This window comes from Xylocopa sonorina, chromosome 13, assembly GCF_050948175.1.
Source record: "Xylocopa sonorina isolate GNS202 chromosome 13, iyXylSono1_principal, whole genome shotgun sequence".
In the NCBI taxonomy this organism is placed as follows: Eukaryota; Metazoa; Arthropoda; class Insecta; order Hymenoptera; family Apidae; genus Xylocopa; species Xylocopa sonorina.
Genome location: NC_135205.1, coordinates 4,408,168 through 4,426,615, shown reverse-complemented (window position 1 = coordinate 4,426,615; position 18,448 = coordinate 4,408,168). Strand labels below are relative to the sequence as shown.

General features: G+C 44.5%; 1 protein-coding gene across 1 annotated transcript in view; it reads right to left on the bottom strand.

Annotated features, from left to right (window-relative positions):
• Window positions 1–716: 716 nt before the first annotated feature.
• LOC143430274 (pikachurin) overlaps window positions 717–18,448 on the bottom strand; it is a 154,360-nt gene continuing 136,628 nt past the window's right edge. The window contains exons 9-15 of the mRNA XM_076906376.1: window positions 13,897–14,036; window positions 9,012–9,235; window positions 4,929–5,178; window positions 3,157–3,437; window positions 2,085–2,330; window positions 1,867–1,970; window positions 717–1,004 (exon numbers count right to left, since the gene is read on the bottom strand). Coding sequence (XP_076762491.1) covers window positions 856–1,004; window positions 1,867–1,970; window positions 2,085–2,330; window positions 3,157–3,437; window positions 4,929–5,178; window positions 9,012–9,235; window positions 13,897–14,036 — 1,394 coding nt within the window. The 3' untranslated portion in view covers window positions 717–855. The remainder of the gene's footprint in view (window positions 1,005–1,866; window positions 1,971–2,084; window positions 2,331–3,156; window positions 3,438–4,928; window positions 5,179–9,011; window positions 9,236–13,896; window positions 14,037–18,448) is intronic.

Here is an 18,448-nt window from a genome sequence, read left to right as displayed (position 1 = left end):
CAAACGCAACGCCACGGGACAAGGGCAAGCTTCGAACAGTGGATCACCGCGAGGCAAGCGGCCTAAAGCGGTGGTGCCATCCGCGCCGCGACGCCTCGCGACGAGGCTGCTGGTTCGCGAAACGATGGGGTTGCTCACCCCAAAGCCTCGACGCTGACAACCGTGCGATGTTGGATCGTGAGAAGCCTTGTATCTCTGACCACGCGATTATTTAGTCATTTAATTATCCTTCTATCTCCAACCTTCGGGTATCGAAGCTCCCGATACCGTCGAGATCGAGAGGTCGACGAGACACGAAGGTGTGCGCAGGCAGGAAGTTGTCACCGAACAGGAAATACATCATGAGGCGACTGACAGATCCCCAGATACCTTTCATTAATATTTACAGTAAGCTGTCTACTATTCGACGGTCTTACACGACGTAGTCTTTCTCTTTCGTTTACTTTTTTTTTTCATTTTCTCTCGTTTCTTCCTTTTTTTTTTGGTAGTTTTCTTTCTCGTTTTTTTTTGTCTTTTTTTTCTTCTCTATTCATTACCTTACCGCTCTCTTCGGGAGAATTTCGTCGTTGATGAGTCTGTACAAAAATGGTGAACCGTGTGTGTATAAATCGTTCACGCCGAGAATTGACCAGCGTTCAAGGCGTCTCGAGGCGGCTGGGTCCACCTTGAACGCTGTGGCTACGACGTCGATCATTATTATTATTATTATTATTATTATTATTATTATTATTTTTTTCTTTCTTTTTGTTCTCTGGCTTGGCCAGGGTGTTTTGTTCATCGCGATGCATTTTCGTAATCCTAAGCGCTGGTCCACGGGGACCTACACCATCTAACGTCGGACGGCACGGATGGTTTTCAGGGAATGCACGAGTGCGTGTTGGTGGCTTGCCCAGGTGACGACAACGCCACGGTGAAGTCCGAGTCCAGGACCAGGTCGCTGATGCAGCCCACTATGCCCTTCGTGTATCTGCCACCCGTTGTCCTCACGATATCCGGCGCACCACCTGCGAAACACGTGCGTCAAGTATCTACTCGCTCCTTTCGTTGATTTATAAAATTAGTGCAGTTTTTAGAAGGAAATATGGCGGCTACTATGGTGAAACGCATATCCACTGTTGTTACCATTTATGCGCGTACACATTGTATTTTTATATTTACTTTTTCTAATGGAAAAACGTATTTTTTTTTATTAGCGTTACTGTGCGTTACTTTCATCGATTTTTCGCGGTTAAATGTAACTTCGGTGTAGTGGAAGTTATTATCATGCAAACTAAAAACACGATACGCTGTTATACTATCTCTTGATCGATTTTTTTGACACCTTTCAGTTTTTATTTTATTCTATACTGTGATAAAGTTTCTCATAGCTCGAACGCGATCGGATTAGAGAATAAAGATACGGTTCGACTCTGGTGTTAATTTAATGGGATATGATGAAGTTAGAGCACGAAACGCGCGCCCGTGAACTTCTTGAATGCGCAGCGATGTATCAAGTTGTATCTCTACGAGTTCGACAAGTTAACAGAAGTTACCGACTATTCGTAACGCGCGCCATGTGATGACCCACTTGGTAATTTCGGTAATAACTCAATGACACCTGAAACAGGATCGCGCGAGTTACGTCAAACACCGAAACGCGGGGCGCTTAATCTTCGTCGTCTCCGATTTTCAGCGGGAAATCCGATTTAAATCACGCGACGCCTCTCGCGCAGCCCTCGACAAGAAACCTGTGCTCGTTTCCCAAGGATCGTGCTTGTTGCAACCGGAAACATCGCGACGCGAGACACCAGCAACGTTCGCATGAATCCTGCAAGCCAGGACGCCTCGTCCACGGCCGCCTGGGCGTCGAATAAATGTTTCACTCACCGACGTAAAGACCCGTGTCGGTGTTCAGCTGCCTGAGCTGGCCAGGCGACGACGCGGAGACGCCTGTGCCGCTGTCGACGACCAACGACGCCCACTGTTCGTTCCTAAAGAAACATCAGTCAATTTCAGAACATCGAAACTCGATTAAGAACTTCTCGATCGAATTAAGAACTCCGTTGATCCGCGATTAACGACAGGAACTTTTCTAACGGCGTTACCTCACTGCCCGGACCCTGTGCCATAGATCATCGTCCAGTCTCGTCAAATTGTACCGCAGAACGGCCTCCCCGGAGCCAAGGTTGTAAGCCAACGTGAGGTAGCCACGGTCCAAGCCGAGTGCAAGGAAATCGTCGTTCTCGTCGCGCTGCTCCTGCGGATCCGCTTGGCGCCCGCTCCACAGCAGCAGCCCGCTGCTGCTGCTCGCTCTGAATCGCATATTGATATCCACCCTGTAGCTTATTATCCTGTAACAGACAAGATCCCCCACAAGAGTTAAGAAACGGGCAGAGCGAGTCCTTTTCAGAGGGCTAAGAGACGAACCCCTCGCCGTGGTAGCTTTTCTTTGAGGATTAGTGGGGATCAAAGCGGGGCTCGCGTTGCTGTTTAAATCTCCTGTTGATACCTCCGGTTTAATTAAAACCGAGAACGTACACAGGGAGTAACGAGATAAATTACGAACGCGTACAATGGATCAGATTTTCGTGGGTGTAATTCAAGATTTTGTGATTACAGGCTTCGTTACGTTTTTAAATATTCTACTTCTATATAATTGAAGGGTTCCTAAGGCTACGAATTTATTTCTGCGTGTTCTGGATATTCGTGACAGTGGAAGTTGTTTCTAGTGGAAGGCCTTCTATCGTGCCTTACTGCTAGCCGCTACACGATATTCTTCGAACACGATTGAAAGTTTGGGAAACCTACATTATTTTACCAAGAATGAATAATAAATCAAAGTATCGACGCTATGGCTGCTCGATACGCAACTACTAGCTAACTAACTCTTGAGGGCTCCTTCTTCTCTCACATTATATCTGTTTTTGCCCCCTCATTTTAGTGTCGAAAAGGAGGCGGCACGTTCGCAGAAAACGTCCTTAACCCTCGAAGACGAAGAGAAACTTTGAAGTCAAGCATATGTTTAATGTCTCCAGTTTCTTCGCTTCGAGGGTTAAGTTTTCTCTTCCTCCCTGCGTCAGGGGTGCAAAGGGGACTACAGTGGTCGTCGCGAAAGCGATCACAGTGAGAAGAACATACATTCGAGTGGATATGGTATCGCGAGATTTCCATACGCACCTTTTCATCGTGTCCGCGTCGTTGTAATGAAGATAGCTCTCGCTGCCGGAAAAGCTGGGCACGGATCTGTCGAGTCGCGTGCCACCGTTCGATTTCGCCGTCCCGTCGAGGAACGCGTTGTCGTCCGGCGCTGGACAAGGGTGCGGCATCCCAGGTCGACAACGACACGTAAATCGGTCGCGCAACGGCCGACACTCCGCGTCTCCGCACGGTCTCGCCTCGCACGCGTGCCCACAATTGCCGACGTTTACGCCGCCCAACGCCTCAGCCAGGATCCCGATCTGTGCAAACGTAATCGCTTCGTTAACGGCGATTAACATCGGAGACAGCTCGCCGCCAGGCTGAACGTGACCGAACGCTCGCCTTGCCACTTTCCGCGCGCGGATTCCGACGAGATCGTTAACGAACGGAGCGATAGAGGAGCTGCAAGTTTTTATATTTGAGTCGCAGCCACAAAGGGGATCCAATGCGGATTCTCTGGTGAGGGTAAGATAATCTCGTCTGTTTATAATCGAATTCTGAGAGCCGTCGGATGTGTGCTTTGTATTAATTTTCCCTTTGAGCTTTGCGAGTGGAATACTGCGTTGATGATTAAGGCTTTGATTTTTCATTTTGTTTGTTTCCATCTCTTTCAGCTTTGTTTTACTGTTTTTAGTTTAATTAGATATGAAAACTTAATTAAAGATTTTTGTTTTGTAGACTGCTTTGTGTGGAGGCATCTTGTGTGCTTTTTGGTCAATTTTTTTAATTCTCAAGGGTGTACGTACTTAGAATTGTTAATAAAACCGAGCTGTGCAGATACGATCATTCTATTTCTCTAATCGCTTCTCTGCCTGTTCTATTTTGCCCAACAATTCTGTGTCAGTGCCACTTGTCCTATCGGGTAGACAATATCTACTGCTTCTACGCTAAACTGGCATTGACCTGTTCCACTGACTAGGCTGACTACCTCTCTACCTGTTCTACTTTTCCTAACGAATCTCGCAGCCCATACTATTTGTCAGGTCAAGTCGAGTATACTATTTCCAGGCTGAAGTAGCATCGACCTGTTTCACTAGCCGGTCTGACTACATCGATCCTATATCACTGGTTGGATGACACTCTTGGTCGTATCTTCGTATCGTTATAATATATGATTACGCTCGTTTTAATCGTGTTGATTGCATAAACGTACGTTTAAAGTGTATGATAATAATTTTTAATATTTTCTTAACTCGAACATGCACAATGTATCATGCTGAAAATGAAGTATGATATTATGCGATTGCATTAGTTATTTGTAAATTTACGAGAGGTGATACAGTCGCTTGATAGAACTTTATCCTAAATTAAGTGGATCGTAGTTTTTGCGCGATAAAGAAAAACGCTGGCGAGGGAATGTAATAAAAGCATAAGGCGCGCGCGGCTGGATTTAACTCTCTGCAAGCCATCGGGGAAAAGAGTTAAAGCGAATGCACAATGCGTGCATTCATACGGTTTAACGCCGTGCAAATATTTATGTCTGGCCATTCTGCAGAATAATTTCCACCCGAATGAAATCGTTGGGGACCTTAATAAATATCCGCTCCTAACTATATTTCTCCTCATATTTTCATTCGACCCTCTCGCTTCCATTTTTTCTGCAAAATTTATATATATATATATATTTTCAAGTAACATTAAAATAAATCTTCCAAAGCTCTGGTGGACTCTCCAACGCAGAACTCGAACTTTTCAGGCACATCGAAATCCCTTTCCACGCGTTGAGACATCGCAGCGGCGAACTTTCTTACCTCGCGACGATTCAAAATGACCGTCTGAATGCAACCCACGAAGCTGGCGGTCGTTTTCATCTTCGGCGAGTACATATCGGTGGACGGTGCACCGCCCAAGTAAAGATTCAACGGCAGCGACAGTTGCGTGAAAGCGCCTGGCGCCAGGATTTCCTGCGGCGGATCCTCCTCGACTTCGAGCGAGGCCAAACGTCCGGTTCTCGACACTCGCACCTCCACCCATTCGCCCAGACGTACTGGATTCTCGCTTCTGCAATCGCGAATAAACGAACCGTTTACTTTAATAATCGATATGAACTGCGAAATAACTATCAATTATAATACTTGCGATGGCCCTCCGCCATTAGCCACTACGTATAGAAGCATCTTGTGTCCTTTATGGTCAATTTTTCGAATTTTCACGAGTATCGTACTACTTATTTGATCGATTAGACCATATCTGCTTTTACCCTAAACTGACATTGACCTGTTCCACTGATTAGGCTGACTATCTCTCTATTTGTTCTACTTTTCTTAACGAATCTCACAGCCCAAACTATTTGTCAGGACACTAGCCATTAGAGGGACATCGACACTTACAGTTTCCTGAAGGCACACGGTTTTGTATTCGTTTCAATATATACCACTACTAACGCTAAAATTCTCGCGTCTAAGACAGGACCTGCTAGGTAGCTTTACTGACGAATCCATTAGCAGGCCCAGGACGAAACGTTCTTCCCTCTCTTTTACTTCCGTCTTTTCTCTTTCATTGTCTACAGCAAACCAAAGCAACGCGCTTCGTTCTCATATAACGAGGACATCGTTACGTTTCTTCATTATCGATCCGTCGAACATTAACGTAAGATATTCTCCATTTACGATCGAAGATTCCCCATCAGAAAACGGGGGAGGATTTTCGTCCCCGTTACTTATGGTCGCAAGGAACGCCAAATGTTTCTCTGGCGTTATAATAAAATGTCAAGGCGTAGACACATCCGTGGGGGAGTCTACGGTCGAAAGAGAGCCGGTCAGAATGGAGTTCCATCGTCGTGATTCCGGTCAAACGTCGTGAATGCGAATGAAGTTTGCTCACGGGTAATATTTCGCCGGGCGAAGTGGGCACAGTGGGGATAAGGAAGGGTGGAAAAGTCTTCTATTGAACGGTCCCACGATCCACAGCGAGGGGAAACTTTGTTCTCAGAGGGAAAACCGAATGTTGCGTGGCTTCTTAATAGCCGGATGAGTCGTGTGCTTTCAGACGTCGAGGATTTCATGCACAGGGTGTGGTCAACGACTAACGCGAAGATCTCGTGACTAGATTCATACGACTTTCCGATGAAGCCAATTTTCTAAATAATACCACGACGATTTGCGTTCGTATTGGTACATTATTATGCAGTGTATCGTATAATAATTCTGTGCTCGAATAAAATGCAACAATTTTTGTAAAATATTTTGAAACTATCGACCAGTACGATTTTACAAAGTTGATGCGAGAAAACGTTCATTTCACCCTCTTCGGGGGATATTAATATCGAGAGCACCGAAGGATTTCAACGATTACAGAGCTGCGAGGGTGAAAATAATGGCGGCTCGGCTCGACCAAAACGACGAATGCGAATGAAGTTTACCCACGGATATTATTTCGTTGAGACCAGCAGCTGGAAGATCGCCGCGGATAAAAAGGTTGTTTATCGAAGCGTTTCATAAAAGCGGGCAAACGCCGGCCGGTTTATCTTCGTATGTAAAACAGAACGATGTTTGATTTTCGCGACGGTAAAAAACGCGCTCGAGCCACAGTCGATTATACGAATCGAGATTAATTAACAGGGGATACTTTCGCGTCGAATGGGGCCGTGGTAAGCGGCCTCGGGACCGCCATTGTACCGAGAAACGTAACGAGGTAACGTGGTTGTAAATTGTAATTTAATTGTCAAAACGGCTGATCGATAACCGATCGTCCTGTTTGCCCGTACTTTCGAATGGAAACTCCATTCGGCTCGTCCCCGTTACTTTCGGCCAACTAATTATTTTCTGCCACAGACTTGCGTGTTTTAATCGAGGGAACCATTAATCATTAGTTGCAAAATCAACTATACGTTTCGGAATTTTTCTGATCATGATTCATTTCGTAAATCTTCACTGAACAATTCCGCTTTTTTAATTAAGAACGACACTTTCAATCGAAAATAATCAAAATTCAAACAGTGGTGTATCTAAATATTAAGATTAACAAGTGGAAACTCTAGAACACGTAGGAAAATATTAAAATTCGAATGAAAGACGACGAATTAATTCGTACACCTAATTACTACGAGATCAAACAAATTTAACGATCGTTATTTGCTCTTTAAACATCTTTTCTAGATCCCCCAGTGTCGATATTAATCTGGAAACACGACGAAGCACAGAGCCAGAGAACGGGGAACAGAATATTCTAAACCAAACCAGAACATCGAATCCCTTGATCTCGGATAGGAATCTCTGAAAGGCGAGGGGTTAATCCGCGTAACGAAAACAGCAAAAATGAGAAGCTAACCTCAGACCTGATTAGAATCTCTGATCCGCGGAGTGCGACGTGCTCGCGTGCACTGATTTTCCGTCATGAATATTCAAGGGGTTTAATTCGCGACGAGGCCGATCGACACCGATACACGGTTAGCTAGCGATAGGACGGATTAAACGATCGGTTGGTTCTTTCGACACCGACGTCAAGCTTCGTTAATCGATCGCATCGCGCATAAACTCGTTACATCGCGTTACAAGCGGCGTAATCAACGGAGATCCCGATCGAGACTTTGATCTATCGACGCTCGAATCTAATGAGGTGACCCTGCGAAGGAGGGCGACCTTTTATTTTGTTCGTTTTTCGCATAACTCCGATTTGCTGTCAATTGCATCATACACGTTGGTTGGACAAGTTAAAGATTCGATGAAAGACAGGATGAATCGAGTTTTACAACTGGGTCAGGAACTACCTGGATCGAAACGCGATATTAAGATTGTGAGGTGACACTCGTGTAAATTTCAGCTTGTTAAACAACTTAATATCTTCCATTGTAAAGTGGAAGAGTGTTTTACACTTTCATACGATGAGAATCCGTATTTTTGTGGCAATTACTCTACCGTTTTATGTAACTGCACATATCTCTTACTTTCGCAAAATGTCGCGGTATTTTCGTTAAATTTGCTCAACTCGTGCAAGCCACACAGAATGTTCATTAATTCGAAATTTTTATCTCGTCCGTGGATGTTCGTGCATTCACGAGAATGTTAAATGGCACAAAGGGCGGCGCGAGGCAGGAATTAGTAGTTGTAATATTTTGACGGGCGACAGAAACTTTTTAAAGAGGTTCAAGTTTCATTTACATAATTTTACATAGCTGACACCGCTTCGTATTATATCCGAAGCCCTATACGCGCCTGGTTATGGAAACATGAATTTTTTTCCGGCGAATCGCGTTGCAATATTCCGGGGGAAACAAGGGGATGTGCATTAACGGTAGGGAAAAATAATGGAAAAGCTTGAATATACAGTTTCCTCGAAACCCTATCAACCTGCCGCTACTTCAGCCACAAATCAAGCCACCGCCTTCAACAAATTAAAACAAGCTACCCCATCCAATCAAGCGGGAGCGGGGCACCCATAACCGGCCAGGCCACTCTTCCCTTTTTCACCTCGTACGTTAGTTCCCGATAAAATTACAATATCCTTTGGCCCATTGTTCGCTCGTTCGAAGAGGGGTCGGCATGCAAACGACTTAATTAGACACGGCTCGAATTGAAAGGAGTTACGGGGAAAATTGAAAGGAACGGTCTCGTGCGTCACTGTCCTGGCATTTAAACGCGGATGCACACGCTCAGGGTTACATTTTACCTATAAAAATTACCAGACTACGCGAAACATTTGCAAGATTAATCGATACGTATTCTAGTAATTTTTAGAAAATAATAAACCAGCTATGAACTCGGTTTCGTTTTAAAATTAAAGTACTTTCACTGTATTCTTGCACCGTGGAGAGGTATACGCGTGCACGTGCACACTTTACGTGTACGTACGTTCCAAAGAAGATTTCGCATGTAAAACACGGCGAATCGACTTACCTCAGAGTGGCTGGCCCTGTTCCCAGGTCAAAGGTAAATTGAACGTGCCCCGACGACAGGTACAACGCGATGAAGTCACCAGTCGCGTCGCTGTGGTGGCCGTTGTAAAGTATAACGCCGTCAGCGGCGGTCGGTTTCATGGTGATGGCGAATTCCAGCCAAGACAGCGACGTGTCCGCCAAACCAGGGTAACGGAGATAAGAGGACCCGTTGAACGACGGCACCTGTACCCAAACAATTCGAAAAACGATTACTTCCTGGATCTTCGTACCTTATAAAAAATAGAACAAGTAGACGATAGAGCAAATCCTCCTTCAGTAGCCAATAATACATTAATCACAAAATACATTTAATTCAAGTCCCTTCGCAATGAAATTAACAAATACAAGAGGAAGCAAAATTTGTCTAAAAAATTCCTTTCAATATAGCTGCGCCAAAGAAATACATATCTCACCAATAATCTCTCAACAACTAACAAATGATCTAAGTTACAACGCAGTCCTACTATTTCTACGAAGATACGCAAAAGTCTGTCAAATATATATCCCTTAGAGTAATTTCCAGCGTGTGCGTCGCCTTCAGAGGCGTCGTGCGCGCGCGCAAGGAATTAAGTGGTCCCTGTTCCTCGCGCGAACCGTCGGTCGGGGAGGCAGCTTGTAAATCGCGCGATGTTTCATGGGCGAACGAGAAAAATGGGTGCCGTTACCAGCGCCGGTTCCCACACCGTCTTCTCCCTGGCTGGAAGTCGCCTGGCAACGACGACATCATCTTCCCGTCTGGCTGGTCCCCGTTATTTTTCCCGTTATCTCGCGGGCGTCAATTTCCGAAATGACATAGTTACCGAACAGGAAGAGCGAGCCGCGGCGGCTGTGTAGACACAGCCACTAAATTAAACGCAGTTGCCCCGCGTTATATCCCGTAGAATAAATCCCATCGGCGCGGCTCGACTGCGTTTCGTTAGATGGAGACCAAGAAATGGAATAGAGCTCCTCCGTGGAAGTAACCATCGCGCAGGAGCCACGGGAGCACCGGATGTAACGGCCATCGTTAAATTTATTTACTCGCCGCCGGAGGCGTCGTCGACGGCCAGGAAAATCCGCTTTGCCCCGGCCATGGTTTTCAGGCTGTGACTTTTCTGGCTTCAGTTTGTCCGCAAATAACGTTTCCCCCGCCGGACAGCTGTTCCGATGAACAATTTTGTATCTCATATTGCATTACACAGACGACGAGCTTTTCTGCCACCGTTCGATTCGATTCGCTCGATGAATTTGAAATTCCGTTAGGTTTTGAATAAACGATTACGAATTAAAGAATCGCATTCTTTATTTAACTTTTTCTTGTTTGTTGCGTGATATAAATCTGAATGAGTCCTACTTATATGTCTTTACCACGCTTTTTTGCCGTGTAAATGTTTGACGATCGTGGTTTGTTACTGTACTGTGGATGTTCACGTAAATTCATGATTTTATAGCATTGTAAAGAAATGGCATCCAGTGTGCTTTAGGTTATTTTTGTATCTTAGTATTTAACTATTTATCATTTGCGTTGTAAACTTTATCGTTACCAAAAATTGTGTTTATACGATCTGTTCCTCTTCGTACACTATCTTTTCCACAACCGGAACAACTGCACCGTCAGAGCTCCACTTAGTCTCTTATCCTACAAGGCGCTCGTTGAAGAGGAAACGCTAACTGGAGATGAGAATTAAGATGAAGGCTAGATAAGAGAAATTTTTCTGATTTATGATAGCAAAGGAGCCAGAGAAAAACGATGAAAGGGTGTTGAGCTTAACAAGAGGGAAAGGAGAAGAACCGAACTTTTCAGGAACTCGTAAAGTAAAATAGTAGATGATAAAGGGAAGCAAGCTGGGAGAAACACACCGGAGAATAACAAGGCGAGGAGTAAAGGTGAACAACCAAGAAGCGGAGAGTCCTGAGGATGGACGAGAAGGATAAAAATAAAAATTCAACGGATGGATTACGAAAGGGACGACAAGAGAGAAAGGAAGGGCGCTCGAGTGATCAAAAGCGGCAGAATCAGAACGAAGGAGTATAAATTTAAAAGCGTACAACCGATGGCATTAAAATTACTGCTCGAGTATCCAGGAAGTAATAACGGCTGACAGCCCGATAGCGATTTTATTAGAGGCACCTGCACGCGTCTAAAGGGCGTGCTTTAACGCTTCCGCCATTGTTATAATCGATACCGTGCTGTACAGGGTGGTACGCTGTCTTTACCATCTTCGAATGCCTTTGATACTTCGACTAATAGGAAGAAACTAAAGGTATCAATGAATTACATCGAACCATATTTTTTACTACTCGAATAATAATTGTTTAGAAGATAAATATTATATAGTGAAATATCCTCTAAAAAAAAGTTAATCTCTTACTTCTTTTTACGCAATAAGACACAGATAGCCAAGATAATGAAATATGTCATCAAGAATCTTCCGTAGAAGATCATCTTCACGATTAGAAGTGAAACTAAAAGAGCAAGTAGGTACGTAAAATGCTATTAATGGCAAAATGTCGTATTTCAATTAGCTAAATTTCATTCGTTTCTCAGATTATCGATTAGCTTTCACGTGGACAAAGTTAGTAGACCGTGCCATGTATACGCTCGATATAATATATAATCCACGGCATGTTTCGACGCATATGTGCGTGAATTTATGTGCACCAAGTGGAGTCTGCGAACGAGAGGACAAATTGATCGGTATTATGTTCAGTGCTCGTTCAAACAAGTACATACACGGACACGTACGCGTGCATATGGTAACCAGGTTGAACGCGACGACGATCGAGGGGACGGTAAAAACGTTGGTAGATAATATCTGTCGAAAATTTCGAATCCGGGTAACGCGCGACCAACGGCGTCGCTGGTTAATTCGATCGGAAGTATTCGAGGTCCGAGTATTTCGCTTCGAACCGCTCGAAATCGGCTGGACACTCGTTTTCAAGGCTTCGATGCATGGAATCCCCGTGCAGGATGTAATTAAGCGTGATATTTCGCACACGATTTACGCGTCGCGAGCTACGCGAGAACGATTTCCCTTTAAACGTTCTTCCGTCCCGCGCAATCACGGCGTCGCATTTTAGAAGATATATCGCGATCGAACGAGCTCTTTCATTCGACGCGCTTGAGTATGTATTGGCGACGTGATTGAATGCCTGCGGATTTTTTTACAGAGTTCTCACGACTTACAGTGATCGTTATAATTATCTTAATGCTTCTCTACTTCCGTTACAGATGTCATTTGTACAAGTCGGCGATTACATTTGGACTTGGTAATTCGCCATGGTCTGTATTTCGATGGCAAACTATCTTCAAAACTTCCTGGTGAGATCAACTAAATCGCGACGGCCAAAGAGCGAGCGAACTCGCCTGAAAGCTCGTCCGCCAATCAGCCAAAAGGGATCGGCATTAACAAACATCATTCGTAATCCAAACTCCAGCGACTGATGCTCGATCCGTCCGCCATTAATCCCGCGCGATTCTATGGAATTTTCCGAGAGGACGTTATCGACGACAAGTTCAAAAGCGCGAGGCACACTGGGACCGCTGGCTCGCGCCGCGATAGAGGGTTGAACGCAAAGTTCCAGGTGGAGGACGAGGATGGAAATGGTAGCGGGACTCCGGTCAAGATTTAATTAATCGCGGGCGTTTCCGTCGTACTTCAAGTAGCGGACGTAATAGTTGATCGCTCGTGGCTTTGACATCGAGATCGGTAAACGAAACTAGTTCCCATCGAGATCCGTGACACTGTAATTCCAGCCGATATTGTTACTCGTTCTGCGTTTGATATTTCCCGATACCGTTCCTGGTGCTCTTGAAAACTATCGATTACCGTGGACAATCGGTTTCTGAGGCTTGATTTTAGATCTAATCCCATCGATTCGTATACACGCGTCCAGAAGGAATATTATACGGTCCAAGCAACAGTGGTCTGGCTCGAGATGCGTTGAGGGGATCTGGATACACGTTGGCGACAACAAAAATTGAATAACAGAGAAGTTTTCGATGGTATGATCGAGTGTAGCTCGTCTGCGATTCCTTTATTGCCGCGAGAAGAAAGGGTGGAGATTTTAGGGGTGCCATTTGTCACATCGAAACGCGCGATAAGCAAAGCGAAGCATCCTTTTCTATGTAGGCGGGAAAATGGTTTTCCTCGCGGGATTTTTCGAGCTGTTGCCCTCTCGCATAATGCAGAGTCACTTCCCTCTACGGACCCGTGGGATTCGCTTATCACCGGGACGTAGCTTTTGCCCGCGAGCAGGCCAAAAGCGAGATCCAGCCGGGGCACGTGCAATATTTCGAACACCTCCGAGCATTGTCACCAATGCTCTCGCTCATTTTCGTTACGCTCCTATTTCCTCCGCTTCGCTTTGATATTTTTCAACGCTCCGTTTCCTCGTAGATTAAACTTATACGAAATTTATATTCACCGTGAGTCAGAGAAACACCTGCGATCTATTTATTTCTAATCACTGATCAAATCGCGATTGCTTCGTAATTGAAATATAAACGATGCACCTTTGTATTCGTTTTAACTATTAAATGCTCGTGGGAGGCTAACGCGAACGTCACTTTCTCAAAGTCATTTGCCATTCTGCGCGTTCACCGAGCAGTTCGCCAGTCAGTGTTCACGTTAGCGTCACACTAGGCGACAGAGTCGTAATTTATCACACTTCTAAAACGGTCATTACTCAAACAGCAGAAACATCCACGGAGAATTCCGTTTCCAGGAACATCGAATCCTCTGTTCCTTTTTGCGATCCTCGATCTACCGTAACAGTCCTCATCGTCTCCTCCGTGGAGCATCCAGCGAACGTTATCAATCACATTTCGAGTTAATTAAATTTCGTCGATATATTATATTTACCTGCAAATCCACCCTGGTCTCGCAGAGATCGCCGGTGTATCCGAGAGGGCAGAGGCACACAGCCGTGTCTCCGCCGGTAGTCAAGCATTTCCCGCCGTGAGAACATGGCACCTTGCTGCATCTGTCCGCCGTGCATTCCTCTGCAACGACGATAAATCAGTTGGATTAATGGGTCGCGATCGAACGTCGTCAACGACAAGGTCGCGAGGAATCTTGTCTGAGTAACGAATGTCTGATAGAATCGATACGAATGACGAGTGTCCGCGTGTTGCTCGTTGGAGAGAGTATCGATTGATTTTCGAGCGTTAGCTTCGCGTACTCGTTGATATCGCGTTGCCTTCTAGAGTTCTGAGAGTTTGTCATCTTTCAGGATCCTTAAAGTGACAAATAAAAGGAATATCGTGGATTGTATCGTAATAATCGTAATAATTTGCTTCAATCACTATTAGAGTCCAATGAGTATATAGAATACTTAAAGTAAGGAAATGTTACTGTTATTATTATTATTATATCACTATCGTTGTAATCAGTTTTGTACATACCTATATAGAGTGATTACTTGGGCTTTGCCTTCGAATAATTCCAGCACAATCGTGCTCGTCGATAGCGATCGTCGATGTAAATATTTGACGAAAATATAAAAGCTCTCGTGTTTTATGCATTTTTTATCTTTGTTTTTTATCTTCCTCTCCATCCGTCGACGGCCGTAGGTACCGGAAGCTCGTGAGATGTCTGCGAAATTATCTTCCGCCGCGCTCGTTCCACTCTATCGGAAATTTCTGACGAACCAAAGAGACTTCTGTTCCTCTTTTTTTTTTCTCTCTGACGGAGGAGAGGTTGGGTTGCGGCAGGCTGAACTCGAGCCTCTTGAAAAATCGATGGTACACTTGTCGATTTTTCGATCGGCGGAACGGTGAAAAATTGATAGCGCTCTTTATGCCCCTGACAATATTTCGGTCGAGGAGAGAATTTGTTTCATTTTTTCCAACTGACAGAGTTTGGAAACGAAGTACAATGAGTACTGTTCCTTCGAGCGTTAGTATAATTGCTTTAATAGAAATTATTTTTCCTTTCCACTCGTTACGATTACAGTCGTAAATATATGGTTAAAAAATTAGTATAATTGAATCTTGCAATTTCAATTACATCTTTAATATTCGTACCCATGAACGATATGCAATAACCCTTTCGAACTGGCAGAGATCGAAGAAAGAGATTCGAAGTTGCAAAGGAAATGGAACCGTGAAAGTATAACGCGTAAGTTCCAAAGAACTAGTCGATATCGAAATTACCAAACTAGTTCTCGCGAAAGGCGGTCTTTTTCAACGTCGAAAATTTCCAAGTCGAGCGTAATCTGCAAGTTAAAAGAGGTAACGGGACCAGAAAATGTCGGGCGGCACGTATTCGGTCCTTCTACGCATTCAAGGCGAGAATTACAAGTATCGCTGGGTACGAGTTCCTCTCTTGTACCTTGATGAGTGCGAGAAGATTCTCCGCTATCGATAATGTGAATTTTTGAAAACGTGTATAGTGCAGAGGAAGTAGATGATTTCGAATTGTTCGATACTCTTTTGATGAGAATCGCTTGAAATTACAGGCTCGTAAAATCAATAGGAATTATATATACTTAAGTGTCTCATTATAATTTAGTAGAAAATTCATGGACCAATTCTTTTAAATGCAACTGCTCTGCTTTTTATTGCTGCAATTATTTACCCCTTTCTTGTTTCATGCTTTATTCATTAAGTGGGTTCGTATTCTTTCTCGAGTCAGCTACAGCGATATCTGCGAAGACTCGAGTCACTTTCCATCTCTGACGGGTCTTTTTTCTTCCGTAAAAGTTTGCTTAATAACATCTCGGAACTTCTATATCGCGAAACTTTTTGAAACGCGTCGCAGGAGAGAAAGCAGGAGGACTCGTTCGAAGAGGCATCGCTACAGTTGAAGATGATTGGACGCCGCCAATGACGCGAATAATTATGCATTCGAAGAATGACCTACAGTTGCAGGTGAATTGTGTGAATATTCAGCGAGAGATACTTTTAGAAAAAGGAAGAAAGCGTGACTGACTAAGTATTCCCTTTTTTGCCAAGATAATATATAGCACCGTCACATTAATTACGCCTAGAAACTTTCACCCGCCTATCTGCCATCCGTGAGATAAAAAACGGGAAAAGAAGAATCCAGCGTTCCAGAAAAAAAGCATACCTTTTCCGCGCGCAGTCTCACCCCTTCCGAATTTTTTGTCCGACCGAGCGGACCGAAGCCAGCAGCAGAAGTGGAGCAGAAGTTCCAGAAACGAAGGTACGAGCCACTTCTGCCGCGTTATCCGGTTCTGTCCGTTTAAAATTTCACGCGTATTTCAACCAATCCCGCCGATAACGTATCACGTCTACGCTCCCAGCTTTCCAAGTCTACTTCGTTCCCGTACTAATGCATAAGAAATTTCGTTTCGTCGATGGTGAACGCAAATAGAAGAAGAAAAAGAAGAAGGAGAAGAGGAAGAAGAAGAAGAAGAAGAAGAAGAAAAAAAGAACGGTCGAAGTGGAAGACTACGGGAACGAGAGAAAATAAAGACGCGAATGGTAGCGTCTGGTAAATTGGGAAACTTCGATTCGCGCGAATTGACTCGATACAGCATCGAATAATCCCGATTCGTTGCGTACGAAACAGGGTAATCCGGAAAATCGCTCCGCCCGTCCGTTATTGGGCGTAGACGATACGGATCACGTTCCCTCGGTTTCCTTTTACTGCCCGCTATTTCTCTGTTCGAATTATATTTCAATCTTATATCGGCAGGTAATTCGATTAACTGGCCAGGAAACGAGCTTATTCCGCGGAAACTTTTTCCCTTTACGAGAGAGCACCTTTTATGGGGGGACGCGTAATTGGTCCCGCGTCTTTTGTATTTTACGACCGCGCGCGGCTCGATTTCGTCTCCTGGTCGCGAGTTTTAAATTTCTACTTAAAAATTTAGATTTCTACCCTCGAACTTTATTTCCTTTCTCGAGCTCGCGCGTGGTTCGCGAGGGCTCGTTTCGCTTCATATATCAAAGAGCTTATCTCTTTCTTGAATTCCGAGTTCAAATTCGACGAAGATCTTGCGAGTAAAGCATGCACTTTGCACGCGAAGGGATCAGCTTGCGCATTTTTCGATTCGTACGTATCCGATTTGGAATTCTGTTTTACCATTTTGTTTCGTTAACCCCTTTTAATGCGGTGGATCGAGGGTTGTGAAAGAGGTGCGGTCAAAAAATATGTGATACCACGTGTGTCTTTGAATTTTCAAAATTAACGATGAAGAACTGGGTCGTGGTTAAAGAAGACGTTCCCTGGTAAATCGAGAGATGGTACACAGCCAGGGCTGGGAGGATTTCCTAACTAAATTCATGTGACACCTGTTGTATTCGCCGATATAGGAGTTAATCCGAGCAGCCGATATTGCGCGGCTTCTACTCCACCCAAACAAAGTGTAACTCTGAAACGCCTAATTATGAACCGTGGTATTTTATAGTCGCGATTATCACTGGCTGGCGTCCGATTTACCACGAGGCAATGCAATCTGACTATAATTGTTACGCTCGTACTTTACATGCTACAGTACGATCGTTTCTACTTTTAACCATTCACCTCTCAATTGCTTACAAATCTCTTCTTCCCTATTAAATTATCCACAGAAGTTACATATCATTATTTTCAATGTTATTAACAAATAAATGCCAGGGAAGAGCGAAAACCACTTTCTTGGAATGAAATATTCCAAAGCAGCTTATCGCTCGAACAGAAAAATTCTTCGAAATACGAGAGCCTTTTATCAAAACTTTCGTGCGAAGTAGAAAAGGAACACTTTGCAATTGCAATTTCCACCCTGAAACCAAGAACAATACTTCTCCCGCGAAGTTTAAGACCAAACGCCCGGTACACAAGGAACCGAAAGTGGACCGCGATAACTCGTTTCGCAGAGCGAGGGGAAATATTTTCCCAAGCAAGCATTCGTAAAACGAATCGAGACGTACGGACGATTTGCTTTGGTATGGTTCAGAGGCCCTCATCCTCCTCTTTGCGTCGGTTCCTCGACGACGCCGCGCGTCCTGGCCGCCTCGCGAGCCACGAACCAGTGGCCAGTCGAGGACCAAAAAATGCATTGGTCCCGTGGCATGCGCTGCTTTCGCGTATTGTGCATTTCACCGGAGAATAGAGACGGGGGTGACAGTGTGTCCATCGTCCTCGCAAAGAAACTGAGGATCCTCTTAAAAGCTATCTCTCGAGAGGCCACGCTTCAGGGGATTATACGTACGTATGCAACTCCTTGGACAGCTTCAATAGAGATTCGCCAGTCGATAGACTGTCCTTGCCTCGTTTGCGGGTGACAAAATGCGAGACACCTTTTGTCGGATTTCTCGACGCGTTTCTCGTCGATTGCTTCGCGTGACAGGAGTTTCGTGTGCAAGATCAGTCGCACAAGTAAAATTGTACTTCTTAACAATGGACGAATAGTTTGGAAATGTTGGATGAACTAAGAACAGTGAATTAGTACGATGAAAGGATTACA